The sequence below is a fragment of the Folsomia candida genome, unplaced genomic scaffold (assembly GCF_002217175.1).
Source record: "Folsomia candida strain VU population unplaced genomic scaffold, ASM221717v1 Fcan01_Sc001, whole genome shotgun sequence".
Classification (NCBI taxonomy): domain Eukaryota; kingdom Metazoa; phylum Arthropoda; class Collembola; order Entomobryomorpha; family Isotomidae; genus Folsomia; species Folsomia candida.
In genome coordinates, this window is record NW_019091193.1 from 22,013,430 (window position 1) to 22,028,482 (window position 15,053).

At 38.0% G+C, this 15,053-nt stretch overlaps 2 protein-coding genes across 8 annotated transcripts in view; one reads left to right on the plus strand and one right to left on the minus strand.

Annotated features, from left to right (window-relative positions):
• Nucleotides 1–347: 347 nt before the first annotated feature.
• LOC110844244 (zinc finger protein chinmo) overlaps nt 348–15,053 on the minus strand; it is a 29,830-nt gene continuing 15,124 nt past the window's right edge. For 2 of the 6 annotated variants that reach the window (XM_035852890.1, XM_022090401.2), the window contains 14 exons: nt 11,519–11,662; nt 11,384–11,422; nt 11,089–11,306; nt 10,719–11,010; nt 10,410–10,611; nt 10,170–10,336; nt 10,034–10,063; nt 9,671–9,949; nt 9,458–9,541; nt 9,305–9,377; nt 9,016–9,170; nt 8,783–8,941; nt 8,359–8,589; nt 348–6,261 (listed from right to left, as the gene is read on the minus strand). In XM_035852890.1, coding sequence (XP_035708783.1) covers nt 8,366–8,589; nt 8,783–8,941; nt 9,016–9,170; nt 9,305–9,377; nt 9,458–9,541; nt 9,671–9,949; nt 10,034–10,063; nt 10,170–10,336; nt 10,410–10,611; nt 10,719–11,010; nt 11,089–11,306; nt 11,384–11,422; nt 11,519–11,597 — 2,001 coding nt within the window. In that variant the 5' untranslated portion in view covers nt 11,598–11,662 and the 3' untranslated portion in view covers nt 348–6,261; nt 8,359–8,365. Of the gene's footprint in view, nt 6,262–8,358; nt 8,590–8,782; nt 9,171–9,304; nt 9,378–9,457; nt 9,542–9,670; nt 9,950–10,033; nt 10,064–10,169; nt 10,337–10,409; nt 10,612–10,718; nt 11,011–11,088; nt 11,307–11,383; nt 11,423–11,518; nt 11,663–12,212; nt 12,437–15,053 lie in introns of those variants that run through there. The other 4 variants (XM_035852901.1, XM_035852919.1, XM_035852908.1 and 1 more) reach the window with 4 other exon arrangements.
• On the plus strand, nt 6,204–8,352 carry LOC110863275. 2 transcript variants are annotated; one of them, XM_035852931.1, is made up of 7 exons: nt 6,204–6,278; nt 6,425–6,492; nt 6,595–6,818; nt 6,882–6,993; nt 7,051–7,178; nt 7,256–8,028; nt 8,120–8,352. In XM_035852931.1, exons 3-6 carry the CDS (start codon nt 6,687–6,689, stop codon nt 7,913–7,915), a joined length of 1,032 nt encoding a protein of 343 aa, XP_035708824.1. In that variant the 5' UTR covers nt 6,204–6,278; nt 6,425–6,492; nt 6,595–6,686; the 3' UTR covers nt 7,916–8,028; nt 8,120–8,352. The 2 variants fall into 2 exon arrangements, with proteins under 2 accessions (XP_035708824.1, XP_021968227.1); XM_022112535.2 differs by lacking the exon at nt 6,204–6,278 and having other exon boundaries at nt 6,329–6,492.

Genomic DNA, 15,053 nt, shown 5'->3' on the forward strand with positions numbered 1-15,053 from the left:
AAGATGAACAGACTGTTCAGAACAGTACATATGAAATAAGTTTAGAGACAAGTCAAATTTCAACAATTTATATATTTATGCTCATCATCAAATATCGTAGATAAGGTAAACATCATCATTATCATTTGTCCTCATTAGCTATGTTTGTATGTATGACGGGCTAGGTAAAAGTATGAATGAGACTTGCTTACTACAACTTGTTTGCTAACTTCATTAATTAATTAATTAGTTTATATTATACTGTATATAGCAGTATACATAGAATAACTAAAAAAAGTGGAGTTTTCCCATTTCTCTAAAAAGATTCTTGAAATTTTGTTTGGATACACATTTCAGTAGAGGTAGAATTTTTTATGACGTCGAATTTCAGTAGAATACAAAATTTCTTCAGAAGTTTTATTAGCATAGTCGTCAGTCCTTTCAATATTTTATGAACATTGAGCACACACCATAGCTTAGGCTATATCGAGAAATGTTAGAAACAATGAGTAACAATAGTTTAAAATCTGAAATTTTTGTGATTCCTCTCTTCCTGTAAAAGCCCAATTTGCCGACATTCATTTTGATTTATGTATTCTTAGCCAATAATTTGGTTATCAATTTTTCCTTCTCTAAAGTGTGGACATATTTCGAATTCATTACAGAGATTACCTTCATTAATTGGAAAATGGAGTATAGAAACCCTTGCTTTATATTTTATATGTAAGCTCCTTAAAGTCGTCCTGTACAAGAAACAATTATGTATAGTACAGAAACAAAGAAAAAAAGACTTCCGGATGAAGGAACATTACATATTCTTACGTACTCTACTACACCTTCTGTCTGTCTAGCACCAAATTCTTTTAAATACCTATGTATTAATCGCGATGTGTCGCCGTCGCGAAAATGAGAATTTTACCAATTTGGCAACTCAGGAAAGATTTTTTTTATTACAGAGAAAGGACAGAAATGGAAACGGGTGAATGAAAAATCATTTGTACTTTGTCGAAGCGTTATTGGCTTCTCCTTATTTATGCTATCAACTTACACAATATGTGTTATAATGACATTGCAATAAGGTATACTTTACATCAGCAATTGGCACCAGCAATTCTGATTGATTGATTTGCTCAGTAATGCTCAGTGACCATTATGATTGAAATGAAGGAGAGTTATCTATTTTTAACATTATCAACCTTATAAATAATTAACATCTATTTGTTACCAACTAAGCCGGCTATATATTTTACATTTCTTAAGCATCCGAACTCCGACTTTGTATTTGTAAATTTAACTCTTTTCTTCCTCTTGAGAATGAGAAGACAACTCATTTTCAACTTGACCAACAAAATGTATCATCCAACTAAAATTTATTTCTACTGATTTGAATTTGTTAACAATGTTTATCAAATTTTCCAAATTTTACATGATTAAATATTTCCAAACACAAACAATATCCGCCCTGAAACAACCTTTCCTTTCTTAAAAATAATTTGTAAAAATCTTTGTTGGTAAATAAATTGACTAGAACCAAAACTGCATATGGTGCATATGCAGTCCTCACCAGTGTCTGGACAAAACAGAAAATTAAGTAGATGACATAAATCAAAAATCTTAACTATACGTCTTGAAGTAAAATGGTTTAAAATAAAATAATAAAGCTGGTCATAAAATAACAGTGTTTATAAACCTCCTTCAAGTTCAAGAATTAGTTAACTAATTAATTTGCACTAATGTACAATTACCTGAAATTCTTACATTTACATTGAACCCGTTTTGTTAGTATATGTAGAGGTATTTCGTACTGTACTTGTACACAAAATTACATAAATCTAGGAAAACAAATGCACGCTTCTAGACATATAGATATATTATTATACAAGTATTTTTATGTACAACACCTACCAATAATATAACTATTTAATTATGGGGTTTCACATGTTTCCATTAATAATAAAAACAAAAACTCAATATCATATCATACATATCATCGCATTCCTTCTCAGGTATTTAAGAACTAAAATCTCTCAACCAAAATAATCAATTCTCAGATCACATACAAATTCCATAATACCACACAAAATTCACAATAAAGTCATAATAAGACGCAAAGGTACGTACTGCGGTCGTTTTCTAAAATAATCAAGGGCAAAATTTGGTTAAATACAATTTCTAAAAGCCTGCTTTAATGAATTTTTTCATCTTCCATGTTCAGGAAACTCTGTCAAAGAGTGACTACGTGAGTACATACACGCTTAATGTTAAACTTTTACAAGGTAACAACAATTAACGCCACTCACGAAATCTTACTCATCACTCCATCACGATAACATAACTAATTATTCCGCATGGTCACAATGACTATCAGATAATAACAAGTTTCAACTGTCTTGATGTTCAAAACACCAAAACTATTTACTTTGCCACATTCCTGCATGGTCACGACATAAGTTATACAAATTACGAGGAGAAAGCACCTTCGAATTATTATGTAACTTATTTTCCTTTGTCTTTCCCGACCGAATTCTCTCTACTCCATATGCTTACATACATACATGCATACATAATTAAGTTCAATAATTTTCCAATCCACTAATATTTCTTAGGGCGTCAAATAAGTCACGTGAAATTAAGAAAAAAGTTACAGAAACAGATCTTCAAAATTGAGAGTTTTGTGTAGGTAAAAGATCTCATGCATAAACCGTTGAGTTGTTCACAGAGAACTTGAGAGGTAGCTAATGGTTGTATATTGCGTGTTTTGTAATACTCAACTAATTTGCTTTGTTTTCAATACAAATCTCACACAACAATCTGAAAACTGTTCAGTAACTTTTCCCAATAAAACAATACAAATACCCCAAAATTTAGTCAGCGAAACATAATTTAATGCATTCTCATTTATTCGTCCACAATACTTTCTCTATGTCAAACCCTTCAGATCCTGCTGATGTTGCAACAATTAAAACTTCATACTGCGGTGTTTCCTCAACTTTATTAATTGAATGTGTAAAGCTATAGACGATGTGTAATTAATATCGTCGTTCAAATTGCTTGGTTCTTCTTATCATGAAGCAATTTAAAGAAATTTAACCGTTCCTGTTCTGCACCTTTTCTGCCCGTATGAGGGAACTACCAATCACTGCATTGACTTACTGCAAAAAGGGTAACAAATCCTACATATATGTATATTCCGACGTCGAATGATGATACCACATTTATTTTCTAATCACGTAAATCAGCACCTTAATTTACTAAAACCTTTTTCATGTGTTTTTATACCTTATTTTCTTTGATGTTCGATTCCAGATCTCGTTAATTCCTATTAATATTTATATGCAAATGTATTACCCTTCTTCCCTTCAACCGACTACCCAAGAATTCTAACAATTAATTCCCGTTCGTTCACATAAAACTATTCCCTGCGTACATATACAATGAACGAATAAATTATGGGAGCAACATGTAAATTGCATTCAATCATCTCTAACCCGTATTCTATTTCTTGAAAGCTTTCTCCTCCAGAGTGTGGAATACATTATGTGTGTACACACACATTCGAATATATGAATATACAACCAGCCAGGCACCCCTAACCTTACCAACCAAAACTGTCTCTAACATTACTTTTATTATTTAACATTTACACTGACCTAACAAAGGACGATTGACAAGATGTGGGTTGTACTTCTTAACGAAGGAATATTGTAATTTCAAAAGAAAAATTCATTTTTCCCTTCAAATAAAAAAACGTGGTCAACATATTTTTAAATAGTGAATCGGCGAATAAGATGTACTCCTCAGCTGAATATATGTATTTGTAAACCTTAATTTTTTCTGTTGAGGGACACGGAAACAATTATTTAAAGCAACAATAATAATTAGACTTATTAGGGAGTCCATCCACTGAGATATTTTGTACTCTGTGTGACCAAGCTAGCTATGCTATACGCTAACAATATATGATAAAAATGGAGCTACACATTAAATTATTCTTATCCAAACTCGCACTAATTAATTTGTCACGTTAAAAGTAATATTTAATTAAATCTACTCATCAAAGCACTATAAGGTGTCTTCTCTAACACTTAAAAAATTGCTTATTTCTTTGTATCGATATTCCTGCAGAGATTTTCATATACAAAAATTGTTTGTATGTACTTTCCCAAATAAATATTATTATGCTTATTGTTATTTTTTTAAAAAAAGTAACGACAAGGAGTATACATAATTTTTAAAAAGTAGTTCCTGCAACAATAAACCTTAAACTAATTCCTGAGATGATTCCATTGCCAACAACAGAACAGACCGTTCCCCGCCTCTTTTTTCGAAAATGCAATTAATTCCTTTGCAAGTGTTATGAAATAATTAATTGCTTTGTACATTGAGTTTGGTTGTCGTTTTCTAATTGTTCTTTTGGCTTGTTTTTATCATAGCACTCTGCAACGACTTCAAGAAAGTGTTGTTAAACTATTATATTACAGTATCGTCTGGACTGACATGCACTCACTTTTCTTTTGTTAAATCTTAATGTTAAATAGAAAAAACCTCTGAGTTGATGCATAGATTGGTTTCCTGCAGATTGATTTTGCAATATTTTATATTTTGCTAAAGGCATTTACTCCAGAATAGTTACTGTCTTTTTTTAATGATTCCTCCTAATTTTAAATTTCGTGAACATGGAAAGCTGCATAGTATTTAACCCTATACTCAATAAGGAGTTTGTATAGTTCATGATGATAATGATGGACTGCTTTGTATTTTCTCTGCGTGTCTGCATTTCCGGCACAAGTTTCACAAATTTTTCGATTCGACACGAGCGCACATAAAATTTATGCACGGAATCTGGATTTTTTTCAGATTTGTTTGCAGATGGTTGCATAAAAAAGTTTTGAAACTTGTAGTTTTACCTAACACCGGAGAATACGTACACATTCTTGAATTTGCATCAAGAGAGTTGAGACAGCAGACTAGCAGATGGGCTGGGATTTTTTGTTGGCTTCTTTTGTGAGTTTGGCATTTATGCTTAACCCATCGGTTTTTCCTTGTGCAGGTAGTTATGTAATTAGTATAGTGTCGTCGTCGATGCGATTGTACTGCCGTTTTTAGTTTTAATAAGGAATATCTTTGATTGGATCTCTATGTCTCTAATAAAAATGATACGTCATAAGATCTGCAATAATTGTTAAATAGCTGATCATTATTAAATAATGAATGACGTGGGTATAAATTATTAGTTATTGGTTACTGATCCTGAATTTCTAATGTTACTAATGTATAGATTCGAAATAGTATTCGCTGGAGGTAGATATTTTCAATTCCTGTGTGTATGTCTTTGTCTTGTCGCAAAAAAATTAACGGTTGGGTTGGCTGGTTGGTGGGGCAAAAATTCTATGCAGAGTTGTAACCTGATTTGATAAACTATTCTCTACAAGTAACTTAACTTACGATGATGAACACATATTGAGCATCCGAAGTCAAAACTTCGTCTGATTTGCTTTGCTTGCTTCATTTTTATACAATATGTCGCCCTGCTATGATTTACGATGATTATATATTTCTAAACCTGAGGAGATATAGCTTATTGGCCTCGACCAAAAACTTATCATTTTTAAGAATCTTACGATATTACTTGTACTGTACTTAAAATACGTAATTTAATAGTAAAAGCATGATAAAGCTTCCTACCATATTATTAGCCTATCTTGTACCTATGTATTCATCTACTCTTATGATTATATGGGTTTGTTTGTAAATTCTAAATTGTTAGCCTTATAGTAATTCCAGCTCAATCCTGTGTATATAATGTGGCCAGAACTTGTATCATTGTTATATTAGAGTTGACGCGTGGAACTTTTTTGTAATTTGAACTGTTTACTTGGCCTTTGGGTTTTTTATATATACGACTGAGTGAAAATTCTCTTGTTAGTTTTTTGATGTAAGATCGTCATTTTTTAATACCCCTGACACGGTTGATTGCGACTGACTCTAAAAAATAAGGGTGCTCAATGTTACTTTCATAATTTGTAGTTGTTTCTGTCATCCACCACAAGAAACCTAGGAATTGTCCCGACTTAGGATAAATTATAATTTCTACTTTCTGATTGATTGATGGCAAGTTAACTATTCCTAGGTCGATGGATCGATAGCAGAAGCGGGCCTCTCATATTTGACTACTATGCTATGTGCTTGGTCGATGATCTCCAAGTAATCCTCAACCAAGGTGGTTGTTGTTGTAGGCGTTGTGGGAGTGAATGAAGGAGGCCCACTTGGTTTGGAGCAGAGCTGCAAAAAAATATAGGGTAAGTAAAGATTTTGGATGGGACGGAGGGAACTGTCTCATGGTCTTTGTTTATACAACTAAATACTTGTACACGTGAACCGTATCCCCAAAGTTTTTAATTTATTAAATATTAATAATGGAACCTCCCCCTTCACCTGGTTCCAGCATCCTCGCCTCACCATCCACCAAGAGAAGGAGGTTAGCAGCGGATGGTTATACAATTCTACTAACGGGTATGTAAATGTGAAATAGATTGTTTACTTAGTGTTTGGTAATTATGCTGGTTTGATTGAGAACTCCTGCTCAATACTACTAAATTGTATTATGAATTACAGGGATCGCGAAAGCAGGAAAGACAACCATTTCCAACAGATTGACCCAACTGCTCAAAAGCCACGACATTCCCGTCAAGCAAATCGATGGAAAGATGTTTGCTGATGGGTTAGCCAAACCAACCCCCCTCCGACCTTACTTTGTGCACCTAGCCAGCAAGTCCGCGAAAATGTTTACCGAGGAGGGATACATTACAATCATCAGTATCATCGCCCCTTTGCTTAAAGTAAGAAATAATAGCCACAACATTATGAATCAGTATTAATATTCAATATTTCTTTGTGCAAAGGATCGAAAGGAGGCACGACAGAGTCATGCTAAAGTCGGAATGCGTTTTGTGGAAGTTTATGTTGACCGTGACAAGGAGGAAAGCAGGAAGGAAACTGGGTTTGATAGAAATGGTACAAATCCATGACATTATTATGTAGAATGCATTCACATTTTATGTGTGTATGTAGTTGCTCACGCAGTGGATGATGATTACCAACCACCCACCCCCACCCAACCTGCCGATATTGTATTAAATCGGATTGGAGACAATATGGAACAACTGTTTGATAGTTTGGTTATGGAATTGGTTCACCGTGTAAGCCAATTATGCGTTTTTTTAATTTACCCATAAATGAATGAAATTAATATGCAATTTATTTAATATTTATATAGCATGTCATTCCCTCCTCTATCCAAAACCCATCATCTCGTATGAGCATTCCACCATCATCCCCTTCATCCACCAGGTCAACTAGTGGTTCGGAAGGAGGAGGTTTCAAAAAACCACGCAGAAAAGGAGTACTACTTTCCATTTTTGAGCAAGTTTTGGTGGACATGAGACGCATTGGATTAGTGGGGAATTGGGACGGGGACACAGATAATCCCTTTTTCATGCTACTGATGGATGAATGGATTCAACACTATAAATCCTATGAAGGGGATGCAAGATTCTTCCCTGTTCTCATCCCATTCCCAAAACAGATGACCACACCCACGACTACTCCTAAGGAAGGGGAAAAGGCGGTTGAGAAGAAAATGCAGGATGATTTCATCCCTGTTTATTGGGACTCGTCTGACGGCACGATCAGATTTGGGAGAATTCAGCCAAGAGGGACCCATCCAAATCATGCTAAATGTTGCCGATGTTGGAACCAGGCTACGTCGACTGGTTGTCTCTGTGACACGCATAGTACTACAAGGATGACACATTTTTCTGTACTACTAGATAAAAGTACACAAAACCACTTTTACCATGTAGCCGTGGCATCCACTAGGGTAAAGAAGACTCTATGGACTAAGGAGGTTGGACCGTTGGAAAAAAGTTTAACATGACGTCGTTTTGTGCCTACATCTCCTCCCACCCAAACTGCAATTTCACCCCTAGTTATGAAAAATCTATCCTCACGTCCTCAACTGACAGAGTAGTACTGTTTCAAACAACAAAGGTTAGAACTCCTTCATTTTGATTTTCCTACATGAACATCAGTTTCAAGTTTCTATTTTTAATACATATAATATATTTTTAATACATTTCAGATCTCTGTCGCGCTAATCTGTCTTTTCCGGAATATTGAGCGTATTGAACATGGTGCCCCTGTCTTACCACCCACGTACACCTTTCTGCAGAGTGACATTGACATGGATTCTGTGAATTTAACTGTTTTATTAAAAATGTTGGAGGAGAATGGGATCACATTCTCATATACTGACGAAGATGACGAAATTCCTCAGAATTCTCCAGTCTAGCATCTAAATTCTTGCATAATTATACTTACCTAAATGTCAGTCAACCGGTTTGGAGCCTATGGAGGAGGTTCGAGAAGAGGGACGACCCTCTGACCCCGCGTCCCCTCCACGCATCCCTCTTCCTCCGCCCAGACTGTCTGCCCGCTCCCGCCCGTGATGGTCCCTCCCACTGTTCCCGCTCCCTGTGCTCGCCGAGCTCAGCGGAGGGGAGGAGGGGGGCAGGGGCAAGTTCGACGAGGCAGAGGCTGCTGCCACCGCGGCTGCAAACAAAATAATTACAGTTAGTAACAAGTTGTGTAAATATTGACATTGACATCGCTAGATGCAGTCCCACAACAAGTATGACTCAACCTCAGGCAAACTGTTTTGCAACGGTATGCCAAGTGAGTGAGTTCCACAAGGGTTGGAATACTGAATGTAGTGATGGGTGTGGATAACAACCTATTTACATACCCGCAATGGCTGCTGCACTTGCACCACCCATGTTCATATTCATGTTGGACACGTGGGAGAGAGGTGCTCGTTCAGATTGTGAGTTCATATGATGACCGTGGCTACTCATACCTCCGGTGCTGATAAGCTGTCCACCTGACATTGTTGTCCCATTATTTCCTGATATGAGAAATATTTTTTAAGTCGTCTGTGCTTTACGTGCAACGACATGACATTCTGTGAATAATTATTACCTATTGACGTAGGAGTACCCGTGTTGGGACTGCACTGACTCGGACTGGAGTTGTTTGACGGAGGGGACCCGAATGGGGGATGATTTCCGCCCACCTGATCTGGGTGGAGGGGATGTTGAAATGGTCGCACACCGCCAAGCAGCGCCCGATGTTCCCTGAGTAAATAAATCAAATTTAGCATCAACTGCATAGATAATTCAGCAGTTGGACACTCTCATGGCTTCAATTCGAATAAAGTTGAATCACATTGGTATTTATTCAGTATTATTAATAATAACTAAGGACTAACCGTGCCACGTGACGTCTCACTGTGTTATTTCTGGTAAATGTCCTCGTACAGAACGGACATGGAACTCGAATCCCTAAACGCATAAGGTAAACCAATAAGTGAGACAAGGAAAAGACTAAAGAACTAAAGGCCTCATTATCGTTGCTGTTTTACCTTGATGACGTTGTCGAATGTGAGCTCGTAAATTGGTCTCGTACCCGTACAACCGTTCACAAAATGGGCATTTTAGCTTCTTCCCTGCAAGGGCAAAGAGAGGGAGAGGGAGAGGGAGAGAAAGAACATGACATTAGATTACTCAATCATAAAACAAGACCAAGTGCTAATAAAAATGTGTGTGTGTAAAACACGACAAAAAATGTCTCTCACTTTCGGAGACTTGCTCGATGTCCGTACCATTTTTTGTCGTATGATATTGAGCCATACCATCAGCAGTGGATTGAGCATTTTCCAGGCTGAGGTCATGTGTTGTTATGTGCTGGGCGGAAGAGGGGGATGGGAGTGACCACACGGCGGAGGGACCCGGCATGGAACCAAATGGCGGTCCATCCGAGGGCGACAGGTCCATAGAAAACGACCTCTGCTTCCCCGTCATTCCTCCAACCCCAAGCTCTTCATCCCGACCAACTTCCAGTTTTATACTGAGATCTGTCAACCAAATATTTCAGTTAGTTTCATCGTACATAACTAATCACTTATCACATATTTGATCGTTTCATGCATCACTCATACCTTCAGGCATGGTGTTCTCCGTACTGGCACCTGTAATAAAGTTTAAAGATGAAAGTATTATTTTTGTGTTTAAAATTATTTGTTAACCACTCTGGTAATTTAGTTTTTGGATAATAATAAAAATTTTAATACGCACTTCGAATTTTGCGAATGTTTGGGTTCTCCGTGATAACAATTGTCTGCTGCTGCGCCGACTGTGAATGTTGAGTCTGAGAATGTGATTGTGGCGAAGGTGGAGGACCCAGCTGCCCGGTTGGGGGATACATGCTCGGCCCAAATCCTGGAAAACCTCCCATTGTCGGCCTGTCCAGGTTAAACATAATATTTAGGCACCAGCTTTCATTTGTCTCAAACGCATTATATGCATATTGTGTACCTTTGATCGATTTCCATCATTCTAGAATTCATTGAGGGAGAGGGCAAAGGAGCAGAAGGTCGTGGAGGATGTGAGTGGTGACCTCCTCCCCCTCCATAATCCATTCCGTCTGGAATGTTCCCCTCTGGGCTTGGGTGTTTAGGAGATGCCGAAATTCGAAACTTTTTCTTGTGCTTGCTGTCATCTCCACCTCCATAATAGCCTGAAAAAATTTCGACAAACAACATACAAAATGTAATTACAAATATGCGCCCGTACTAATTCTGAGCTAATACCAAATGTGTATATACAGGTATTTCTTTTACTCACCTGTTGGAGGATTTGGAGGTGTCTGGGATGGAGATGGGGAGGAGAATGAGTTTGGTGGGGATTGGCCAGAGTTGCTGTTATTGGGTTGTTTACCCCCTGGTCCTTGTTGTTGATGGTTGTTCTGGTTTTGTTGGGAAGGGGATTGGAGTAAGGGACCCAAGGCTTGGGTCAGAAGGTTCTCTTGAACGGGACCGTTCCCATTTCCGCCTCCACCACCACCCGATCCTCTCTCATCCCCTGGGTCTGTAGATATGCTTTGTAAATCGTTCTGAGAGAGTGACAACCCTTTCACCTGCACACATTTTAGAAGGGTATCAGTATTTAGGTAGTTTGCATAAACTGACAATAAATGAGCGAGTAGAGTATGTACCTGAAGCCGTTTTGCGGTTTGAAGGAAAGTGTTGAGGTTGGCGTCATCGATGTAAACCTCGCCTTTGTACATAAATTCAAGTAATGCACGAAGGTTGACAGGACTGGTGCCGTCGAGGATGACCACCAAATCCCGAGCCGATGAACATTGTTCAAACAACTCTTGGAAATGCTGACTACTCGCAGCCAATACCACGCGGTGGGCTCGGTAGCTTTCTCCTGAAAAGAGAAAAAAGACAAATCTTTCTTGAAATGCTCAAATCTTTCCATGCTGCGTCATGTAGTTTTTAACTCACCTTCACAAAAGAGGGTTACATCTGATAGACTCTCTGACTCTGTAAGCAACCAAAGTTAATTAGCCATAATTGATTATTTACTTGTTGACATTTTTATGAAACTTGAATGCGAGGGGATATAGCTCATGTATGTACCAAATAGTCGGACAAAGGAGTTTGCCAGATTGTGACCGTAGTTGCTCCATCTGAGATGAAACTGATGTCTTGAGCCCATTCTCTCTTAAATTGACAACACGAGGAACCGCTCAGAGCCAACTTCTCTACACGTTTGCCACGTATCTGAAAATAAAAAAATAATGAAAATTAGTTAGAATTGCAAACCCAAATCTGATTGAATCTTCTCTCTTCTGTTTGATAACAAACGTTAGATTCGACTTTCGCCTCGCAAAATTTTGCAATTATTTTATGTACATAACCTAATATTATTAAGATAAGCCACATATGTCTTCTCTAAAGTCAAGGTTAAAACTCTAGGATTTTATAATTCGATGGATTAACACTGGAACAATTTATCTAACTTTCAAAAAACATAAATACGCATTTTACTATTATGAGACCAAGAGATACCTTTGCATAAGAAACGATAAACGGGACAACGCACAAAGCGCTGGATGGATGGAGGAGAAAGTATGCATGTACACATGTACGTTGTGGGCTTTTACCCGAAAATAACGCAAATTTGGAAGGTTTGCAACATATCATAACAGAAAAATATGTCAACCATCAAAAAATACGTCGTGGATATTGTCTGAAATTGTTAAATATACTTTGCATTCGCGATCGAATGACCCCAAATCATTCATCTAATTGGTTTTGCCAACACTATTACCTCAACTCACAGCCACAAGAAGAGGTGTAAATTCCTTAGAACGGTGCAACTATGTTTTCCCATTCTGATTCGGACCCAGTTCCAGCACCGAATGTTTTACAAATTAGTTGTACGATCTTTTAAAGGTACGGATACAAAAATAATCTTGTGTATTTGTAAGTGTATGTACAAAGTGTGTATATATATATATATATAGATCACAGTTTACAATTTAAAACTTTTATTTTGTTCCTTGAGCAGCTATCAGTATATAAACATTTCTACAATGTCCTAACCTAAGTGAGACCATAAGTGAGGCAGGTAAGAAAAAGTGCGGAGAAAGTTTTGTACGCTGGAGTAAGAATGAGGAGAAAGACAAACAGGTTGGCAAAGTTTGTACGTAACGTAACGGAGGTAAATTCATAGTTCAAAGTGCAGAGCGTAGTAGTGTGGCGAGAGTGAGAGAAAGTCCTTCGCAGGAGGAAGACGTAAGTTTAGAGAGAAATCAAACTAAACTAATAATACATAAGAAATACATAACAGCAGTCAACATACAATAATACGCAGCAGTTTGCCAACGTAGGCCACTGCTCGGGGAAAGTTTAAGTTGTGCAACTTTCTAGAGAGGCAAAAACACGAGAAAGGCAGCCAACTATTCATCCATCCACAGCAAGTAAACCACACCAGTTATATGTATGGAGATAAGTAGATAGATACTGCCCAGATTCGGGTTGAAGGTTTAGTTCACCCATCTTCATCCTCCTCCTATAACTGACTAACTCGCAAACGTGAAGGCTTTTGTAAACAAGTAGGCAGTGGTGTAATAATATCATATATCGGCATTACATATCATGCCCACATCCGTGTGTGGGCAGCAAGCACTTCATTCCAATATGTCAGAGGAGGAAGGGATGGTGCACAGGGCTTGAGACTTATTAGGAATTTCTCTCTCCACGATTGCAATTAACTGCCTGCACATACACATTACTGCTTGCACACAATCTACATACACAAATATAGGCGGTCTGTTGATCAAAAATCGATAATCAAATTGCAGTGTATACTTAGTTTCCTTTCAATTAAACATCACTTTATTCGTTATACATAACTGTTGGCAGAGCCTGGAAAATAGAGAACTCGTTGCTGCATAGATGCACCATTCAAAGACAAAACACCACGAAAAAGTTTGTCCGTCGCACTAAATTATCTACACATCCATCGTCCTAGGACATAAGTAATGCATGGACAGGTTCTAGTGCAAATACAGTCGTATAACGTCGTTGTCTGGATAGTAGGGCTATGCACGCCATATATTATGACGCATAAAGGAAGCATCACGCCACCACAACCGCCACGCACCCAATCCATGGGGAAAGTTCGGCAGGGAAGCTACGACGGAGAAAGCAGTTGGCGAGGAGAGTTTGTGCATTGCATTGCAAGCACCTGTCGGTCACTCCGCCACCATCTGGACTACATACTACTTCATAAAGGCACAAAACTTTTCACCTTCTTCCTTCCCTCCTCCTCCTCCTCTGACCGAGTGAAAGCTCCGCAGGGAATGGTGAACATAAGAAGACGGGAAGTAAACCCGGCTCCTGGTTCTGGTTTCAGAACATGAGATCAAGGAAATCGTGCACTGCAGAGAATTGTCATGATGATGAACTCCATTTTCCACGTTATATGCATGGATGATTTAGCTGATGTACTTATATATGTAAGCCATTCTTTCTGAATAAACATTGCGTGGAATTGGAATACTAATATAACTAACAAATACTTAAATGGAAATATAAAGCTGATTTCACCATTAAAAAAATCTAAGAAAGCAAAAAATAACGTAATCATGTTCGCATTTGAGCTTCATTCATAAGCCAGCAGACAAGTATCCAATTACGATGGAACTTTTACTTGACTTTCTGTTGCAATAAATAGTACTACAACTATTACTACTACACATGTTTTCCTCTTTTCGATCATTCTACTCACCTGAGTCGTAGTAAAAGAAAAAGTACAAGTGCCTAGCAATCCGTCATGGCACCGCTCTTATGTACGCACGTAAATGTTGATATCGTTACCAGATGCTTCATTATCTTTTTCTGAGAATTGCCTATTTCAACGAGTGTGTGTTCTTTTTCTATTTCTACAACTTTCTTTACGCTCTTCATTCACCCACGTGTGTACGTATGTCTTGTAGTATGTGTGAGCATTCGTCTCAATTACTATGTGGGTCTCACCTTTCCCCAAGTTGTACTTCCAGTTCCTTATTTCTAGCAACTCAGTTTATGACTTATATGCAGAATGGCGTATACATATTCTCCATTACCATCATAAATAAGCCAAGGTATACTTATGCATGAACAGCTTCCTGCCTGGCAGTGAGGGTGCGAGTGCAGATTCAGGAGTATGGATCCGAGGGTGGCTGCTGCCCACGTACCTATCTGCTTTCCACCAAGGGCAGGCTGGAGAAAGTTCAGGGAGTTCACTTTGCTTTCACTTTAAATTCTCCCTGCGCTTCCTCCTTCGCTTCCTCCTTTCCATCAACTGCACATCCATAACAGTGGGAGACCTATTTACCAACTCCAACGCTCTCCTACTACGTCGTGGTCTACTTCATCATCTTTTTGATGATCCGAAATAACCTTTCTCCCAACTCGCTCTCCTCCTTTGGTCATGCTCATTGTCGTGGTGGGAACAACACGTGCATGTTGTATGAAAGGCTTGGGCATGAAAAGCTAGCCATGATCCGTCTTTATCTTACATAAAAACGTAGATATATTTGAAGCCCCTCCGTTCACAGCAGTAATACAGTAAATGCAAAAGTGTCGTGTAAGCCAATGCCTGTTTCAAGTTGCACTGCCGATA